The 15,803-nt window shown below is 38.6% G+C and overlaps 2 protein-coding genes across 10 annotated transcripts in view; one reads left to right on the plus strand and one right to left on the minus strand.

Annotated features, from left to right (window-relative positions):
• The window catches only part of RUNDC3B (RUN domain containing 3B), a 141,684-nt gene extending 139,181 nt beyond the window's left edge, over nucleotides 1-2,503 (minus strand). For 8 of the 9 annotated variants that reach the window (XM_053609095.1, XM_053609091.1, XM_053609101.1 and 5 more), the window contains exon 1: nucleotides 1,979-2,503. In XM_053609095.1, coding sequence (XP_053465070.1) covers nucleotides 1,979-2,097 — 119 coding nt within the window. In that variant the 5' untranslated portion in view covers nucleotides 2,098-2,503. The remainder of the gene's footprint in view (nucleotides 1-1,978) is intronic. The other variant, XM_053609097.1, reaches the window with a different exon arrangement.
• ABCB1 (ATP binding cassette subfamily B member 1) overlaps nucleotides 1-15,803 on the plus strand; it is a 206,351-nt gene that overhangs the window by 53,890 nt on the left and 136,658 nt on the right. The gene's annotated exons all lie outside the window — the stretch shown is intronic.

The following is a 15,803-nucleotide window of genomic DNA, read 5'->3' on the forward strand; positions in this document are numbered from 1 at the left end:
TTCCTGAACTCCAGGTGGGGCTACACAAAGTACATATGGCATACAGTGACTTTTTTTCCAAAAAGTAAAAATCATTTAGATAAGCCTATCAAAAGGACCCCATTACTAGACATGGATAATTTACACGCACCATTAGCTATCTGAATGTGAACAACATCCTTAATATTATCCACGTAAATAACTATATAAATTGAAATCTAAGCCAGAAACTGGAAGTTATTTTAATTATTATACTAAATCTGTGTAAACTGTAACTAAAGTCAGCATACATTCATTTTTCAGTAGAAAATAATAATTATACAAATAAAAAATAATGAAAATACAACTAGCCCAGATAGCTGTCTATACAAATCAGTGAGATGTTACTGAAATTTCTTAAAGATAATTTAAAATGTAATTTAAACAAAGTCGAAATACAAATCCCTTTCTTTCTCAACTGTCACTGGTAGGGCAGCAATGAACAGTTCATGAGCTAAAACCAGCCAACACAAAAGCAGAGAAGCAAAAGGAACTGTACCCACCACTGAATTTATTTACTTATTAAATATTTATTGTCAGATGCTACACTGTGTAGAATCTGAGAAAGATCAAGCAAAAAATACACAAGATCACTATCCTTGTGAAGTGTAATGAACTTTTGTGAAATACATGTACATTACCTCAAGAAGCACTGTGTAAGTTCAAACTACCCTCGTTTTTTAAAAATTACATTTTAAAATAAATTCTTTAATATTTGGAAATTACAGTTAAGAAAATCGGCCTTGCTTATGGTTCTATTTACCTAACTTTAAAATTACTTGCTTGAATTTAAGAAAATTTAATAAAGCCTATTGGCTTCAAAAAGTTGTATCCTAGACAGCTCAGATGATAAATTAAGATTTCATATTACTTTACCATTTAAAACTCAAAATGTCGTAATTGTCAACAAGGCTGGTCTTCCTGCTAGACGAACATTTGTAATTATCCAAGTTTTTAAAAATCACTTAAAATTATTGAATATAAGTCCTAATATAAATATTTGTGTTCTACTTAGATGGTAGACACATTGTCACACAAGGAGAACAAGAAAAATCCATACAGATATAATCTGCAAAAGAAGAAAAGCTTTCATAATCATCTGATTGGTAGAGGATTATCATTGACTACTGATTCCTGGGGTTGATGGAACAGAGTAATTTTAAAACAACTAAACGTCTCAGAGCTGTTTCGAAGAACTGGATGCCTAGAATTTCTATTTTTCTTAATACCTAGATATAAAATTTATAGAAAATAATCAGAATGTTAAAAAATAGTTACCTCTGACCAAGAGGCTTATTACACATAATAATTATTCCTCTACTGTTCCCATGTTTTCTAAAGGGAATACTACATTTATAGTTAGAAAACATTTAAGGAAAGTCAGACCGTAGACTAAATAATTGACACGAGGACTAGGTATCCTCCACAGTCCCACTCTTAGTATTATAACTGCATAAACGGCACAAGCACTGTAGTTTAAAAGTGGATATAGCACACACGCACGTACGCACACAAGGGCTGGACGCTAGTAGGCACTTAGTATCTGTGTAATAAAATCAGTGAAGATGTATGTAAGCAAGCCAAACAATAAAATGCACTCCCATTTGGGGGGCAACAGACTAAACACTACTTTACCAAAAGCCGGCTGGCAGTTCAGTAGGCATTAAATGCAAGAGACCTTCGTCCTAGCCGTCTTTTATACTGACATTAGACTGCACACTCAAAACAAATCCTCCCCCAGCCCCGCCCCAAGCCCTACCCTCTGCTGCCTCCAGCACTGGAAGTGATGGGAAGTCCAGGGCCTCGCCGGTGCCAACCCAGGGTCCCTCTCTAGGGCGCTGAGCGCCCGCAGACACGCCCAACGCGGCAGACGCAGGGGGCACTGCCCATAGACCCCGCTGCCCCCCTCCCCGAGGGATTCGCGTGCACTCCCAGAGCTCTCAGCCCTGGGCCGCCGTACCTGCACACAGTGATCAGGTTCCTCCTTTCCACCGCAGCATTGCGGGCGCTCAAGCTCTTCTTGCCGCCGCTGCCGCCGCCGCGGCCCCCGCTCAGGCCCCCCAAGCTCCGGGAGGCCATGGCGGGCTGACCCCGCGCCCCCTTTGTCTGGCGCGACCCCACAACGCCCCCACTCCTGCTTGCCTGGGCTCTCGCTCGGTACGCAACAGCGGAGGCGCGGGAACGGTGTAGGGAAGGAGCGGGGAGGAAAAGTGAGTGCAAGCCAGCGGGGTACTAACCGGGGGCTGAAGGCTCGCCCTGGGCACCCCAGCGCCTCACACACACACGGGCGAGAACACACGCACGCACCACCGCTGCCCTCGCGCGCGCCGCCGACCACCGGGTGGCGCGTGCAGGTCCGCGTCGGGCGCTCCCCACCTTCCCCCGGGACCTTGACAGCCCGCGCGCTCGCAAGCCGGCCAGCCCTGCACGCCCAACCACCCACACTCAGCCGCCACTGGCGCCCCAGCCGGGGCCGCTGCGGAGAGGCGCCGGGCCTCGCGCGCACAGCTCCGCCCTCCCTGCACCTCTCGGATCAACGCTGCATCTGCTGGAGCCAATTGCGGCGCGCGAGAGGCGGGGCCGGCCGCGCGGACCTTTTAAAGCTACGCGCTGGAACACCGCCCCGACGCGTGGGCAGCTGTCAAGACGCCGGGCTCGTTCTCGCCGCCCGCGTGCTGCAGCCGGCAGCCACGCAGGGATTGTGGGATGCGCGGCCCCAGAGCGCCCGGGGCCGATTACCAATTCTTCCCTGGAGGCAGGCTTTAACGGCTGAACTTCAGGGTTGTGGCTTCGGTTAGCTGCTGTGCGGGGAATGCAACCGCGCTCGCGTCCGCGCCCGCACCCGCACCCGACCCTGGGCCAGACTACTGAGAAAGGAGGGGAGGTTCCTTTTGTCTAACGCCTTCCCGAGGCCTGATAAACAGCTACACGATGGCCAGCAGGCGGAAATTACCTGTAGAATATCCTTCTTGGGGCGTCTGGTAGCAGGATTTCTTGACCCTCCACTCAACGACGCCCCCACTTCAGCCTCTAGCACCGCCTACAACCAGAACTGAGCGTGTAAGAAAGAGCGTGCTGCCAATGTACAGTCTTCTAGGGTCCTGGGCACTTCACCCTGGTATGGGTGGGGAATGGGGGGAGACCTGGGGAATGAGGCTAGGAGCAATTCAGCTTTGGCGCCGCCGGGCTGCACCCTTAGAGAGGCCTAGAGCGCCGCCCTCCATGTCTGTGTCCCGAAGCGCCCACTTTGCACAGCTTGTCTATCAAGCCTTGGCCTTACTCGCAAGAGGGTCACTACTTTGGCCCACGGCCTTTGGCACTCGCCTAAACCTTCTGTTTACCTCCCCTTGCGCTGATATGCGCAGACTTAATAGTGAAATCCTTAATGACTGTTATCCTGGTGGGACCTAACAATGCCATGAATAGCATATGTAGAACATGTCCTAAATAAATGTCCCTTGAATTTAATTGGAGTCATATTTGGCATTATTTTTACTAAAATTTCACAGTTGTAGTGGCTCCAAAATCCATTTAACTTCCACCTCTGGTTTTGAAATTTGTGTCGAAGAACCTTATAGAATATACACTAGAGTGTAGATATCCCTGTACTTACCAATTGTACACAGTAATACAGGAAGTACTGTTACTTTATATTTAATGCTTTTTAAACAGAGGTTTGTATAAAAAAGCTCTAGGATAGTAATTTTTGAGGTTTTTAAATTTTTTAAATGGAGATTCAAAAGTATCAGGGAAAAAAAAACTCATCCCTCTCAGCTACCAAGTCTGATCATAGTAGAACAAAAAAATCTATGTGTGTGTGGGGGGGATGATTTGTCTTAACTATTTTACTATAATAAATATTTACACATTAAAATTATAAAAATAATTTAAGCTTTAAACTCTTTCATGTTAGTAAAAGGAGGGAACTTTTTTTTTTTTGTAGAGAAAGTGTCTCACTTTCTGGCCCTCGGTAGAGTGCCGTGGCCTCACACAGCTCACAGCAACCTCCAACTCCTGGGCCCAAGCGATTCTCTTGCCTCAGCCTCCCGAGTAGCTGGGACCACAGGTGCCCGCCACAACGCCCAGCCATTTTTTGGTTGCAGTTTGGCTGGGGCCGGGTTTGAACCCGCCACCCTCGGTATATGGGGCTGGCGCCTTACCGACTGAGCCACAGGCGCCACCCAGGAGGGAACTTTTTCATATGTGTTTATGGCTAGTCAGCACCCTTGTTCCTTAGCTTTCTTTTCTGCTGGGCTATGACACAGAGGTACCTCCCGGGAGCTACCACTTAACTGGGGTCTTCTTGTTACCCATACAGTATTAATTTAGAAGTAGCCTTCGGGAAACAGGTACACGGCCTATGCAGGCAATCTGAGCAAAATATTTGCACTGGCAATAACAAATACTACTCAAATTGACATTACTGTTGTTTAAACTGTGAATTAAAATTGCATAGGAAAAAGAATGGAAAGCTATTAGTTATCAAGACAATCCCCAAATCCCTATTTGATATGTCTGAGGGGACAGAGAGAACACACAAAACTCAGAGGCATTTATCAGGAAGAAAGAAGTGAATGGTCCTGTGAGAATGAGGAAAGTAAGATGTTATTCTTAATATGGGCTCTTTAACCTCCAGTATATTGTGCCATTTGTACTGTGAACTTTGAAAATGTAGTAAAACTGTATCTTAAATGATTAATTAGGTAATTATTTTCAAACGCTACCTTTAGGAGGATTCAATTGACATACTGGTACTTGCTTAACAAGATTTTGCTGTAGGACAAGCATTTTTTTTTTTTTTTTGCATGTACAGCATGCCATAAAACAGCCACATGAGGGCCTTATTTGATAAGGATTTTTCTCACTGGGCCTGACAATGTGTCCTGTGTCTCTTTCTTCCTCTAGGTTATTAATCTGGAGATCTGGAGATTACTAATCAATTATATCCAGTACAAAGTATAATACTACTCTGGAGCCCCATGAGTTTTTATGCATTTTGAACTTCTTTTGGCATCCATTTCAAGTCTTTATTTTATTTAGTGGAGCATTTGCACAAAGGTATAATTTTTTTTTTTTTTTTACATTCAGAGATGTAAAAAGATTCACAATAAAAATTATGAAAAAAATTAGATGCCTAATTAACTTACAGGAATTCTGTAGAACCAAATGGGCAGAACTTACCCATTCACCATTTTCTCAACCTTCTCCTCATCAAAAAAGACAAAATCACATGTGTCATTTGTAATTAACATTATATAAAATCTCCTCAAATATGAAATGCTATAAGTGAGATATTACCAAACCAAAGTTTATGTTAGTCTCAAAGAAGTAGACTAAGTATACCACAAATTCAGTAGCCTAAAAAGAGATTAGAAAAATTGAAGGTACAAATTTTTTAAATCCACCAACCAAGTATCATCATAAGCAAAATTAAAAGAAAAATGACCAACTGAGAGAACATTCTTGAAACTTGTACAAAGAACTAATTTCTTTTGTATAAAAGTACTCCTATAGATCAGTAAGCACTGTTTCAGTAGAATAAGAGTGAATCACACAACTCTTTCATAAAGGTATTGTGAAGAGAAAGAAAAAAATGGTAGTGGCATGGGGAGTAAAGGGATGTGGTGTGTGTTGCTGTTGTGTTGTTACCTTTCACAGAAGTGACTTTAGCCCATTTTAAAGCTGATATGGTGAATCTACTGTGAGTTCAAGGTGACTAATGTAAGAGAGAGAAAAATGACCAGAAGCAAGGATGCAAAAAATGTGATGAAAATGCTTTTTAAAATTCCATTTGAGAGTAAATCAGAGCTGTCAGGGGAGAGCTTAGTGTGGAGAAAGGAAGGACCATTCAGAAGTGGAGGATGAAAAGTGGTATTGGTCATAGAGCAAGAGTGTATGTGGCCAGCACCCTAGCCACTGAGCTATGAGTGCTGAGCCTCTTTGTAAAAATTTTTACTCTTTGGGTAAAAACTGATCAAAACAAGATGGATTTAGTCTTTTAGTTTCTTTGAAGGGGGAAAATATTGGCCCTCTGCTCAAAGGATTTTCTTTTTTTTTCTTCTTTGCTTTAATCTTGAAGAGGGATGTTAACAAACAAGCCTGTTTGGATTATATCAAAAAAAATCTCCAGAGTCATTCTCTACGGCAAGTACTCATGTATTCTCCCATTTACAAACATGGAAATAGAGACTTTGAGAGGTTAAGTAACATGTAGACAGTCACACAGTAAAAGGCAGAGCCAGGATTGAAATCTAGATCTATTCAATGAAAAATCCATTCTTTTTACTAACGTGTTTCACTGCCTTTTTGAGAAAGTCGCTCTAGGGCAGGCTTAAACAGAAAAACCCTGCATTGTGCACACTGAGCTTAAGAATCAAGAAGGATTGTACACATTGACCACTTGAGGAATGTAGAATGTCCAGAGAATTCTGGAGCTTAGGCTTCCATTTTTGGTTCAGAAAAATGTATGATAAGTCCAAACCTAAGCATAATTTTAATGGATATAAATTAAATTTTTTTCCTAGAGATGTTTTGCCGATTTGTATCCTACAATAGTTTTCTTACACCCTTGCTTACTTTGGGTACCATCATTCATTTTGCTGTTATTCCATATAAAAGCAAAGAGCAGTGTAGTATCTTATTTATATTTTAACTTGTTTTTCATTAGTAGTGAAATTTCACATTTATTTCATGTGCTTATTGGTCACTTGTATTATATCTTTGGGTTTTGCTCTGTCATGTTCGTATTTGTGCATCGCATGTGTAGCAAATACATCTCCAAGTTTGTTGTTTGCCTTGTTTATGGTGCTGATGGAGTTTACATAGAGATGTTTAAAATACTTTATGTAACTGAAATTCATCAACTTTGTTCTTTATTGGTTTTTCCTTTGCTCATTTTAGAAAGGCGTTTGCCACCCCAAGATTATATAGATATAATATGTTTTCCTTTTTGTATCAAAAATAGTTAATCTGTGATATATGAAAGTGTGAAACTAGGCTAGCGATTCTCAACCTATGGGTGGCAACCCATAGGAACTGTATTAAAGGGCCGCGGCATAGGAAGGTTGAGAACCAGTGAACTAGGCTATTGTAATTTTATTTTTCCAAATGATCAGCCATTTGTCCCAATTACATTTATTAAATGATTCATCTTTTTCCTACTGATTTCGAATGTTAAATTTATCATGCAATAATAGTAATTTTGGATCTGTAATAAAGATTTATACTTTTAATAATAAGTACATAGACATAGCTAACATCAATGTTTCCCAACAACTTTTTTCCAGAACATTCCAGACATACAATAGAGATCCATGTACTTAATTTTACCTAGATGGGTTTATCCTACATACTGTCAATATATTTTCTCACCAATATGTTTTGTGTTTGTTTGTAATATTTTTTCTCTACAGAAATTTTGGGGGTTTTATGTAAATTTTTGTTTTTTTACTTTTATGTTTTCTGAGTTTTATATTGTGCTTAGAAAAGCTTTCTCTAAGCTAAGATTGTAAAAGTATCCATCTTTCTACAGTATGTTTATTTTTCTTCTTGTGCATTTGTATATTTAATATTTATAGAACGTATCTTTAGGTAAGGGTCAATTGCAGAAAGAACCTACTTTTTCCAAATGGCCAATAATTATTCAGTACTAGTATTAAATAATGCATCCCTTTCTACTGATAGGAAATACTGCCTTTTTCAGGTATTAAATATTTTTATATATTTGAGTTTGCTTTCTATTTTCATCCATTGATTTATCATTCACAAGCTAGTGGTACCAAAATCTAATAAGTACCAAAGCCTTATAATTTCATTTAATATATACAAGGGCTAGTATCTTCTAATCACTCTCTTTTAGAATGCTCTTGGGTAATTCTGGAATGTCTGTTCTCCCATAAAAGCGTAAGAATCATTTTGACACATATCCCTCCCCAAAAGGCTATAAAGATTCTGATTAGAATTGTATCACATTTATGGATTAAGTAAAGTTAACATCTTTGTGATATTTGCAATGAGACTATGATATGTCTTTTTTTTTTTTTAACTTTGTGAGGTTTTATAGTTTTTGTCTTAGATTCAAGTTTCAGTTTAGTATTATGAGTAGGTTTTTTTCTTGGCCTTCTGTATTTCCTAACTAGTTACAGTTTTTACACAGGAAAGCTATTCATTTTTGCACAATCACCATTTTAAGTGTACTTTTTGTTTTCAACAGATTTTTAGTTGATTCTTTTGGTTTTTCAGATAAGTAGTTGTATCATTTAAGTTTATTCCTATAGAATGTATACGAATAAATGGCAAATGTCACTTGACAAGTACTCAATAAGCATTAGATATAATTATTATGACTGTTACTATTCATTATATTACTAACATATCAGAAAAACTAAATTCCCATGTTGAAGTAAAGAAGTTTACATTTTTAGATCTTGGCAAAACAATTCTAAATTTCATCTGTAGGCTGGGTTTGGTGGTTCACACCTGTAATCCTAGCAGTCCAGAAGGCTGAGATGGGGGGAAAACTTGAGTTCAGGAGTTGAGACCAGCCTGAGCAAGAGTGATGCCCTGCCTCTACTGAAAAACTAGAAAAATTAGCTGGGCGTTGTAGTGGGATCCTGTAGTTCCAGCAAACTCGGGAGGCTGAAAGGAAGATTGCTTGAACCCAGGAGTATGAGGTTGCTGTGAGGTAGGCTGAGGCCACAGCACTCTAGCCTGGGCAATATAGTGAGACTCTGTCTGTAAATTTTACATCTGTAAGTATAAACATCCAAATATAGCCAGGCCACTGGGTAAAAGAGAAATGATGAGGGAAGATTGCTTAATGAGATACTAAAATACATCATAAAGTTAGAAAAACATAAAATATCAAGGCACTAACTTACAAAGATTTATAAGTTAGTGGAGCAACACACATCTCTTTAACATTAAGAATTTGTTTTCATAGCTAAAATATGTGAATACCAAAGTAGTATTTTGTAAATTATCTCAGGCAACTGATTCAAATGTTAAAAGTCCTTTTAAAAATACCCTTGGCCAAGCGCAGTGGCTCATGGCTGAAATCGTAGCACTTTGGGAGGCTGGGGCAGGAGCATACCTCTCTTGTCCAAGGAGACACAGGAAGCCAGTGTGGCTGGAGTGGAGGGGTCAAGGAGGAAGACCAGTAGGAAATGTCCGGGGAGGGGGGGAAACCCAGTAACTATTACAAGTATATAAACCGACTGATTCCTAACACTATCAGTTTGTTTTAGATTACAACACTCTTCTCACTTAATGAACACGCACCTTGAAGAACATCTTTATTTGATGAAATGAGATGAACTAGAAAATGTTGTAGTCTATGGTACGTAAATATCAGCCAAAATTTTTTCCCCACTCATCATTTTTATTTTTTATTTCTTGGTCTGGGGTAGATAAATAGCTTCACAATGTAAAAAAAAATTATTAAAACGTGGAATTTTTTGGTCAAGATGAAGAGCAAGCAAATATAGGATATTAAATATTATAATAAGCCCAAAAGAAAATTTAACAGAAATCAAGTTTTTATAGTTTAACAGTGAGAAAGGTTTCAAATCTGGTAATTTCCTTTTTTAGATCCAATATTTAAGTAAAGGAACTTGGGTTTTATAGCTGAGCGAAGTTTTTTGGTTTTTATTAATAAAGTGACTGTAATACAGGTTAGCCATCTCTGGGAAATAAATTGCAAATGGAGTTAAAAAAGAAGAAAAACATGAAAGGAAATGACTGGGAATGGTTGTATTTGAAGTATTTGCTATAATAAAGTTTTCCCACTAATTCTGGAAATCAGATTGTCCTCTAATTAGATTTTTTTGTTTTAGCAGGTTTGGGGACGTTATTGGAGGACAGTTGTTTTTTTTTTCTGAGTCTCACTATGTCATCCTCAATAGAGTGCTGTGACATCACAGCTCACAGCAACCTCCACTGGCCTGGGTCAGGTTCAAACCCACCACCTTCAGTGTATGTGGCTGGCGCCGTAACCACTGTGCTATGGGTGCCGAGCCTGGAAGACAGTTTTTATAAAGAATTTAATTAATTAATTAATTAATTAAATTTAATTTATTTAATTTCAGGTTAATGTGAGGGTACAAATAACCAGATCGTAACATTTGAATTTGTTAGGCAGAGTCCCGCTTGTCATTGTGGGGGGGGGCAGTTTTTTGAGATAGGGTCTTACTCTGTTGCTTGGGTTAGAGTGCAGTGTCATCATTATAGCTCACTGCATAGTAGTTAAATTTTAAAACCTACATTCCAGGTCTGACAACTAAGTTTGCTAACTCATCCTAGAAAAAGTGCTACATACCTTATTGCTGACTATACTAGGGTCACCTTCAGAGTACTTCCCTTGTAAAGCTATATACCGATGCCAGTGCTTAGTCCACCCTTCAAAGCAATTTTGGAACTCTTTTTCTGGAATGGTCATCAAAACTCTCCCAGATTATCCTTGATGTCCTGAATGTCATCAAAATGTCTTCCTTTCAATATTTCCTTTATCTTCACGTAAAGAAAAAAGTCATTAGGTGGCACTTATAGTTCAGTGGGTAGGATGCCAGCCACATACACCCAGGGTAGTGGTTTGAACCTGGCCTGGGCCAGCTAAACAGTGACAACTGCAACAAAAAAATAGGCGGGCATTGTGGCAGGCACCTGTAGTCCCAGCTACTTGGGAGGCTGAGGCCAGAGAATCGCTTAAGCCCAAGAGTTTGAAGTTGCTGTGAGCTATGACACCAAGGCACTACTGGGGGTGACATAGTGAGACTCTGTCTCAAAAAAAAAAAAGATAGAAAAAAAGTAAAGAAAAAAGTCACTGGAGGCCAAATCAAGTGAGGAGAAAAGGTGGGGTGTTCCAATACATTTATTTGTTTATTGGCTGAAAACTCTCACAGTGCCTTGTGAGCTGGTGCATTGTGTGATGCAAAAGCCATGAATTCGGGAAAGTTCAGGTTGTTTTTGTCTAATGTTTTCATTCAGCCTTTTTATAGCACTTCCAAATAGTAAACTTGGTTAACTGCCCGGTTGTTATACATTTATAATGAATAATTTCTCTAATATTAGAAAAGGTAAGCAACATTTTTTATTATGTCATATACACATAGATCATGAATACATTTATGCATATGTGGGATACAATGTGTTTTTCTTAATACAATTTGGAGTGCTTACATCAAACGAATTAATATAGCTTTTGCCTCATTTACTTGATTATTGGGTTAAGCAAATTTATGTTCTATACTTGATAGATTTGACTTGTACCCTTGCAATATGCTACCCTCCCTCTATCCAACCTTCCCACTTAATTTCTCTCCTTCATTCTGGGCTATAGTTGTGATCTATCTTTCATTAGAAAGTGTGAGTAAATACAAATTGGTTTTATAGACGTACTGAGTACATTGGATACTTACCATGGATACTATGCAGCCTTAAAAAATATGGTGACTTTACTTCTTTTATGTTTACATGGATGGACCTGGAACATATTCTCCTAAGTAAAGTATCTCAAAAATGGAAGAAAAAGCAACATTGTTTGATTCTTGATTTGGACTATCAGAAATTTTTTGGTGGTAGAGAACTTGCTGGTTTACATTGTGCACTTTGACACTTTATTTCAGGATTGTATGGGTACACCGGTGTTTCATTACAGTGATAACACAGCCCAAAACATCATCTTGCCTCTACAAAAGATCTTGGCAAAACATTGACTCTGCTATGCTTTTTTGTTTTTTGGTGAGTTTCTTCAGGACCATTTTGCACATATCTTTCTCATACCAAGATTTTCAGTTAAGATTTTCCTAACTCTCTATTGATGTTTACTTGGTCTGCTTCTCCACAGTCAGCTGACACTTTTGACACATAATTCAATTAAGTTTTGCAATGTTTTGGTCACCTTGACCTCTCCATCAGTGATGCTCTCTTTCCCCTCAGAAAACATTTAATCCATTTAGATACTGCTGTTTTCTTCATGGCATTATCCCCATAAACTTAGACTAACATGTCTATGTCTCTGATTTCACTTCCACTCTTGCCAAGTTTAACAAAAAATTTAATGTTTGTTCCTTGCTGTAATTCAAGCTCCAACATTCTCATGACAGCCCACAAACACATGCAACAACAATAGTGAATGCCACTCAGCAAGACACTGCCACACGTGAACCCAGCTATGAGATGCTGATATACCGAGGTTATAAAACCTTACCAAGTTGTTTGTACAGTGATGCCAGTGTAATGGCATGATGGCAAGTTTGTGAATTTAATTGTCCCACCTCATATGTTGTTTCATTTAATTCTTATAAAAGCCCTATAAGAGGCTCGGCACACATAGCACAGTAGTTATGGCACTGGCCACATGCAGTGAGGCTGGGGGGTTCAAACCCAACCCAGGCCAGCTAAACAACAAGGACAACTGCAACAAAAAAATAACTGGGTATTGTGGTGGGCACCTGAAGTCCCAGCTACTTGGGAGGCTGAGGCAAGAGAATCGCTAGGCCTGAGCCCAAGAACTTGAGGTTGCTGTGAGCTGTGATGCCATAGCACTCTACCAAGGGTGACATAGACTCTAAGAAAAAAAAAAAAAACCCAGGGCGGCACCTGTGCCTCAAAGGAGTAGGGCACCAGTAGGAGGTGGTGGGTTCCAACCTGGCCAAAAACTGCCAAAAAAAAAAAAAAAGCCCTATAAGAGACTGTTTTATGTGCACTTTACAGATGGGAAAAGAGATCTTGTAGAGTAAAATAATAATTCTTTGCATTAGTATCCTTATTGTTAATAAATATATTAACGTTTTAATTATTAAAATTTAATTATTTTTACCAATACATGTTTTATGTCTTTATCTGTAAAATCTATCAATTTTTCTTTTGTGATTTTTTTTCTATTCTAAATCTAGAAAGTCCTTCTCTCTTTAGAAGTTTGATATATTTAATTCTCTCTTTTAATTTATCTATGTTTTGTTTTTTATTTTCTTTTAAGCACATGTACAGAATTTCCTTGGTAGGTCTATAAAGTAAAAACTAAGTAGATGTATTCTCACTTAAATAGCCACTTTACCTACATACAATCCCATTTTTACTGTTAATTGTAATGTCTTTTTCTTTACTCCATGTTATGTTCTACTATATAACAGAGTTTATTTCTCAGTTACCCACTCTGTTCTTTTGTTCAAATTATCTAGTTTTAAGCCAGTACTATATTGCTGTAATTATACCAGGAAATTCTAACCCTCTCTTAATATTTTTCTCATTAGATTTAGTTACCTTTCATCTTTAGGTTTTGAAGTGGTCTATAAATTGTGGGGATTGAAACTAAATAACATGAATACTTCTTTTGTAACTAAATTATGTTCTATTAACGAACACATTTCAAAAATCTCTTGTGTGGTGCCTGAGTATTATCTCTTAGATGAATGTTTAAAATAGATTGTCTTAATCTATTATATCTAATATATATTATGTCTATAATATCTAAAAGAAAAGACAATCATTTACAATCTGATTACTAGAAATTCAACTAGAAAGATAATGTTGCTATTAAAATATTTCATTGAGTGTGTAGTAGCTTATCATTAACTTTTCTTTTAAAAATCGTAATTATTACTTTGAGAAAAGATTTAGAATTTTGGCTGAAGTTTTCCTTCTTACTATATACCATGTTTACGGTGGTGAAAATACTCATAGAATACTTATTATGTAAAAACATTGTCTTCAGTCAAATCACAAGTGTCAATTATTAGCATAAGGAATGTCAGAATTTAAAAAAAATCTTAGCATATATGGATTAATGCCTTCGCACTCTTTGCCTTTCTTCATTCCCCCGATTGTCCCCATTTTCCCAAGTACTTCCTTTGGTTCTTTTATAGGAAATAAATCTTGTAGCCCTCTGAATCAAGAAGATTTATTTTGAAAGGATTTTTCTTTCTTTTTTAAAATCTAGGCCAGGGGTGGTGACTCAACACCTGTAATCCTAGCATGTTGGGCTTTGAGAGGTTGAGGCAAGAGGATCACTTGAGGCCAGGAGTTTGAGACTAGCCTTAGCAACATAGCAGGACCTCATCTCTACAAAAAATGGTCTGGTGGTATGTTGCTGTAGTCCCAGCTGCTCAGGAGGATAACTTGAGCCTCGGGGTTTGAGGTTGCAGTGAGCTATGACAACATCACAGCCTTCCAGCCTAGGCATCAGAGCCAAATCCTGTCTGCCTATCTGAAAAAAAAAAAAAAAAATCTAAATTTAGGCACCTTTAGAACTAATCAGGCAAGATTTATACAAAATGTAATTATTAGATTGAGATTCTTGGAGTGGAATTTTCATACCACCATAGATTAAGAATCTCTTTGTGCCTTTCTTGCAAACACTGCCATGGACCTAGTGTTATGGCTGGAGGGCTTTAGGAAAGTTACCCTGAACAAACAAACATCCAGATCCACCAGGAATGAAGGGTCTAGGATTTTGTTCCTTATCTATCTTTCCACCCCTAATTGTGACACTTTATCACAAAGCCATTAAAAGGATACCAGTGCTCGTTTGTGATCATGGACTCAGCACACAATATATTGCCTTAGTCTCCATTTAAGAAAATGTAAAGAAATAGAATAGTGTGATTAAGAAACAGACTAAGCTTTCATGCTATTGCTCCCAGACTGATAGCAATTACTAAAAACTCCTCCCTAACACACTTCACCCATGGACACCATGACAGCATTTTTCTGGATTTAATTATCAATCTTCCCATGTCCCGAAGTTATCTTGAATGTTATGTCATCCAAGATCCAGCTCTGAATTCTTCTAATTTAATCCAGCCCATTAATGGTAATAGGACTAAAATTACTTTTGAGAGTAACAACTGCAGGTTCAAGTTGGCTTGAAGTCTTCATGATCTTGGATTGCTTTCCACGGCACATTGATGGAGACCATTTTAAGTTCTCTTCCCATAACAAAACAAAGCTCCTCAAATGTTCTTCCTCACAAACTCTACTGTAGCTGCATTAGCATTAATTATATGATTTATTTAAGGAAATAAAACCAAAAATGAAAATACACGCTCTCAAAGATAGTTCTGCCCTTAATTTTGTACACTAGCTGTCTGAAAAAAAAAAAATCTCAGTTCTGCTTCTTAAACATAAAATGTAATTCCAAACTTGAGGGAGCATAGAGAAGTGGTTAAGGATGTGTGTTCCAGAGTTCAAATTTCTGTCCTGCCACTTACCTTTTAATACTTTAATGAATCTCAGTTTCCTTTTTTATTTAAAATTATTACAGGACCACAAGTATTTTTGGTTACACAGATAGCTTTAATAATCCCTGAGTCATGGTTATAAGCGTGCCCATCACCCAGATAATGTTCACTGTTCCTGGTAGATAAGTTTTCACCCATCCCCTCCTCTCCTATCCTCTGCTTGAATTCTTTTGAGTTTTACTTCCCTTTATGCACATGTGTGCTCATCAGTTAGTTCCAATTTAATAGTGAATACATGTGGTGTTTGTTTTTCAATTTTTTTTTTTGAGACAGAGTCTCACTTTGTCATCCTTGGTAGAGTGCCGTGGCGTCATACTTCACAGCAACCTTAAACTCAAGCATTTCTCTTGCCTCAGCCTCCAGAGTAGCTAGAACTACAGGCACCTGCCTCAATGCCTGGCTATTTGTTTTTTTTTTTTTTAGAGAGGGCAGGTCTCACTCTTGCTCAGGCTGGTCTGCATTTCGTGAGCTCAGGCTGTTCACCTGCCTCGGTCTCCTAGAGTGCTAGGACATGAGCCACCGCGGCAGCTGTTTTTCCAGCTTTCCATT

Source organism: Nycticebus coucang, chromosome 11 (genome assembly GCF_027406575.1).
Source record: "Nycticebus coucang isolate mNycCou1 chromosome 11, mNycCou1.pri, whole genome shotgun sequence".
Classification (NCBI taxonomy): domain Eukaryota; kingdom Metazoa; phylum Chordata; class Mammalia; order Primates; family Lorisidae; genus Nycticebus; species Nycticebus coucang.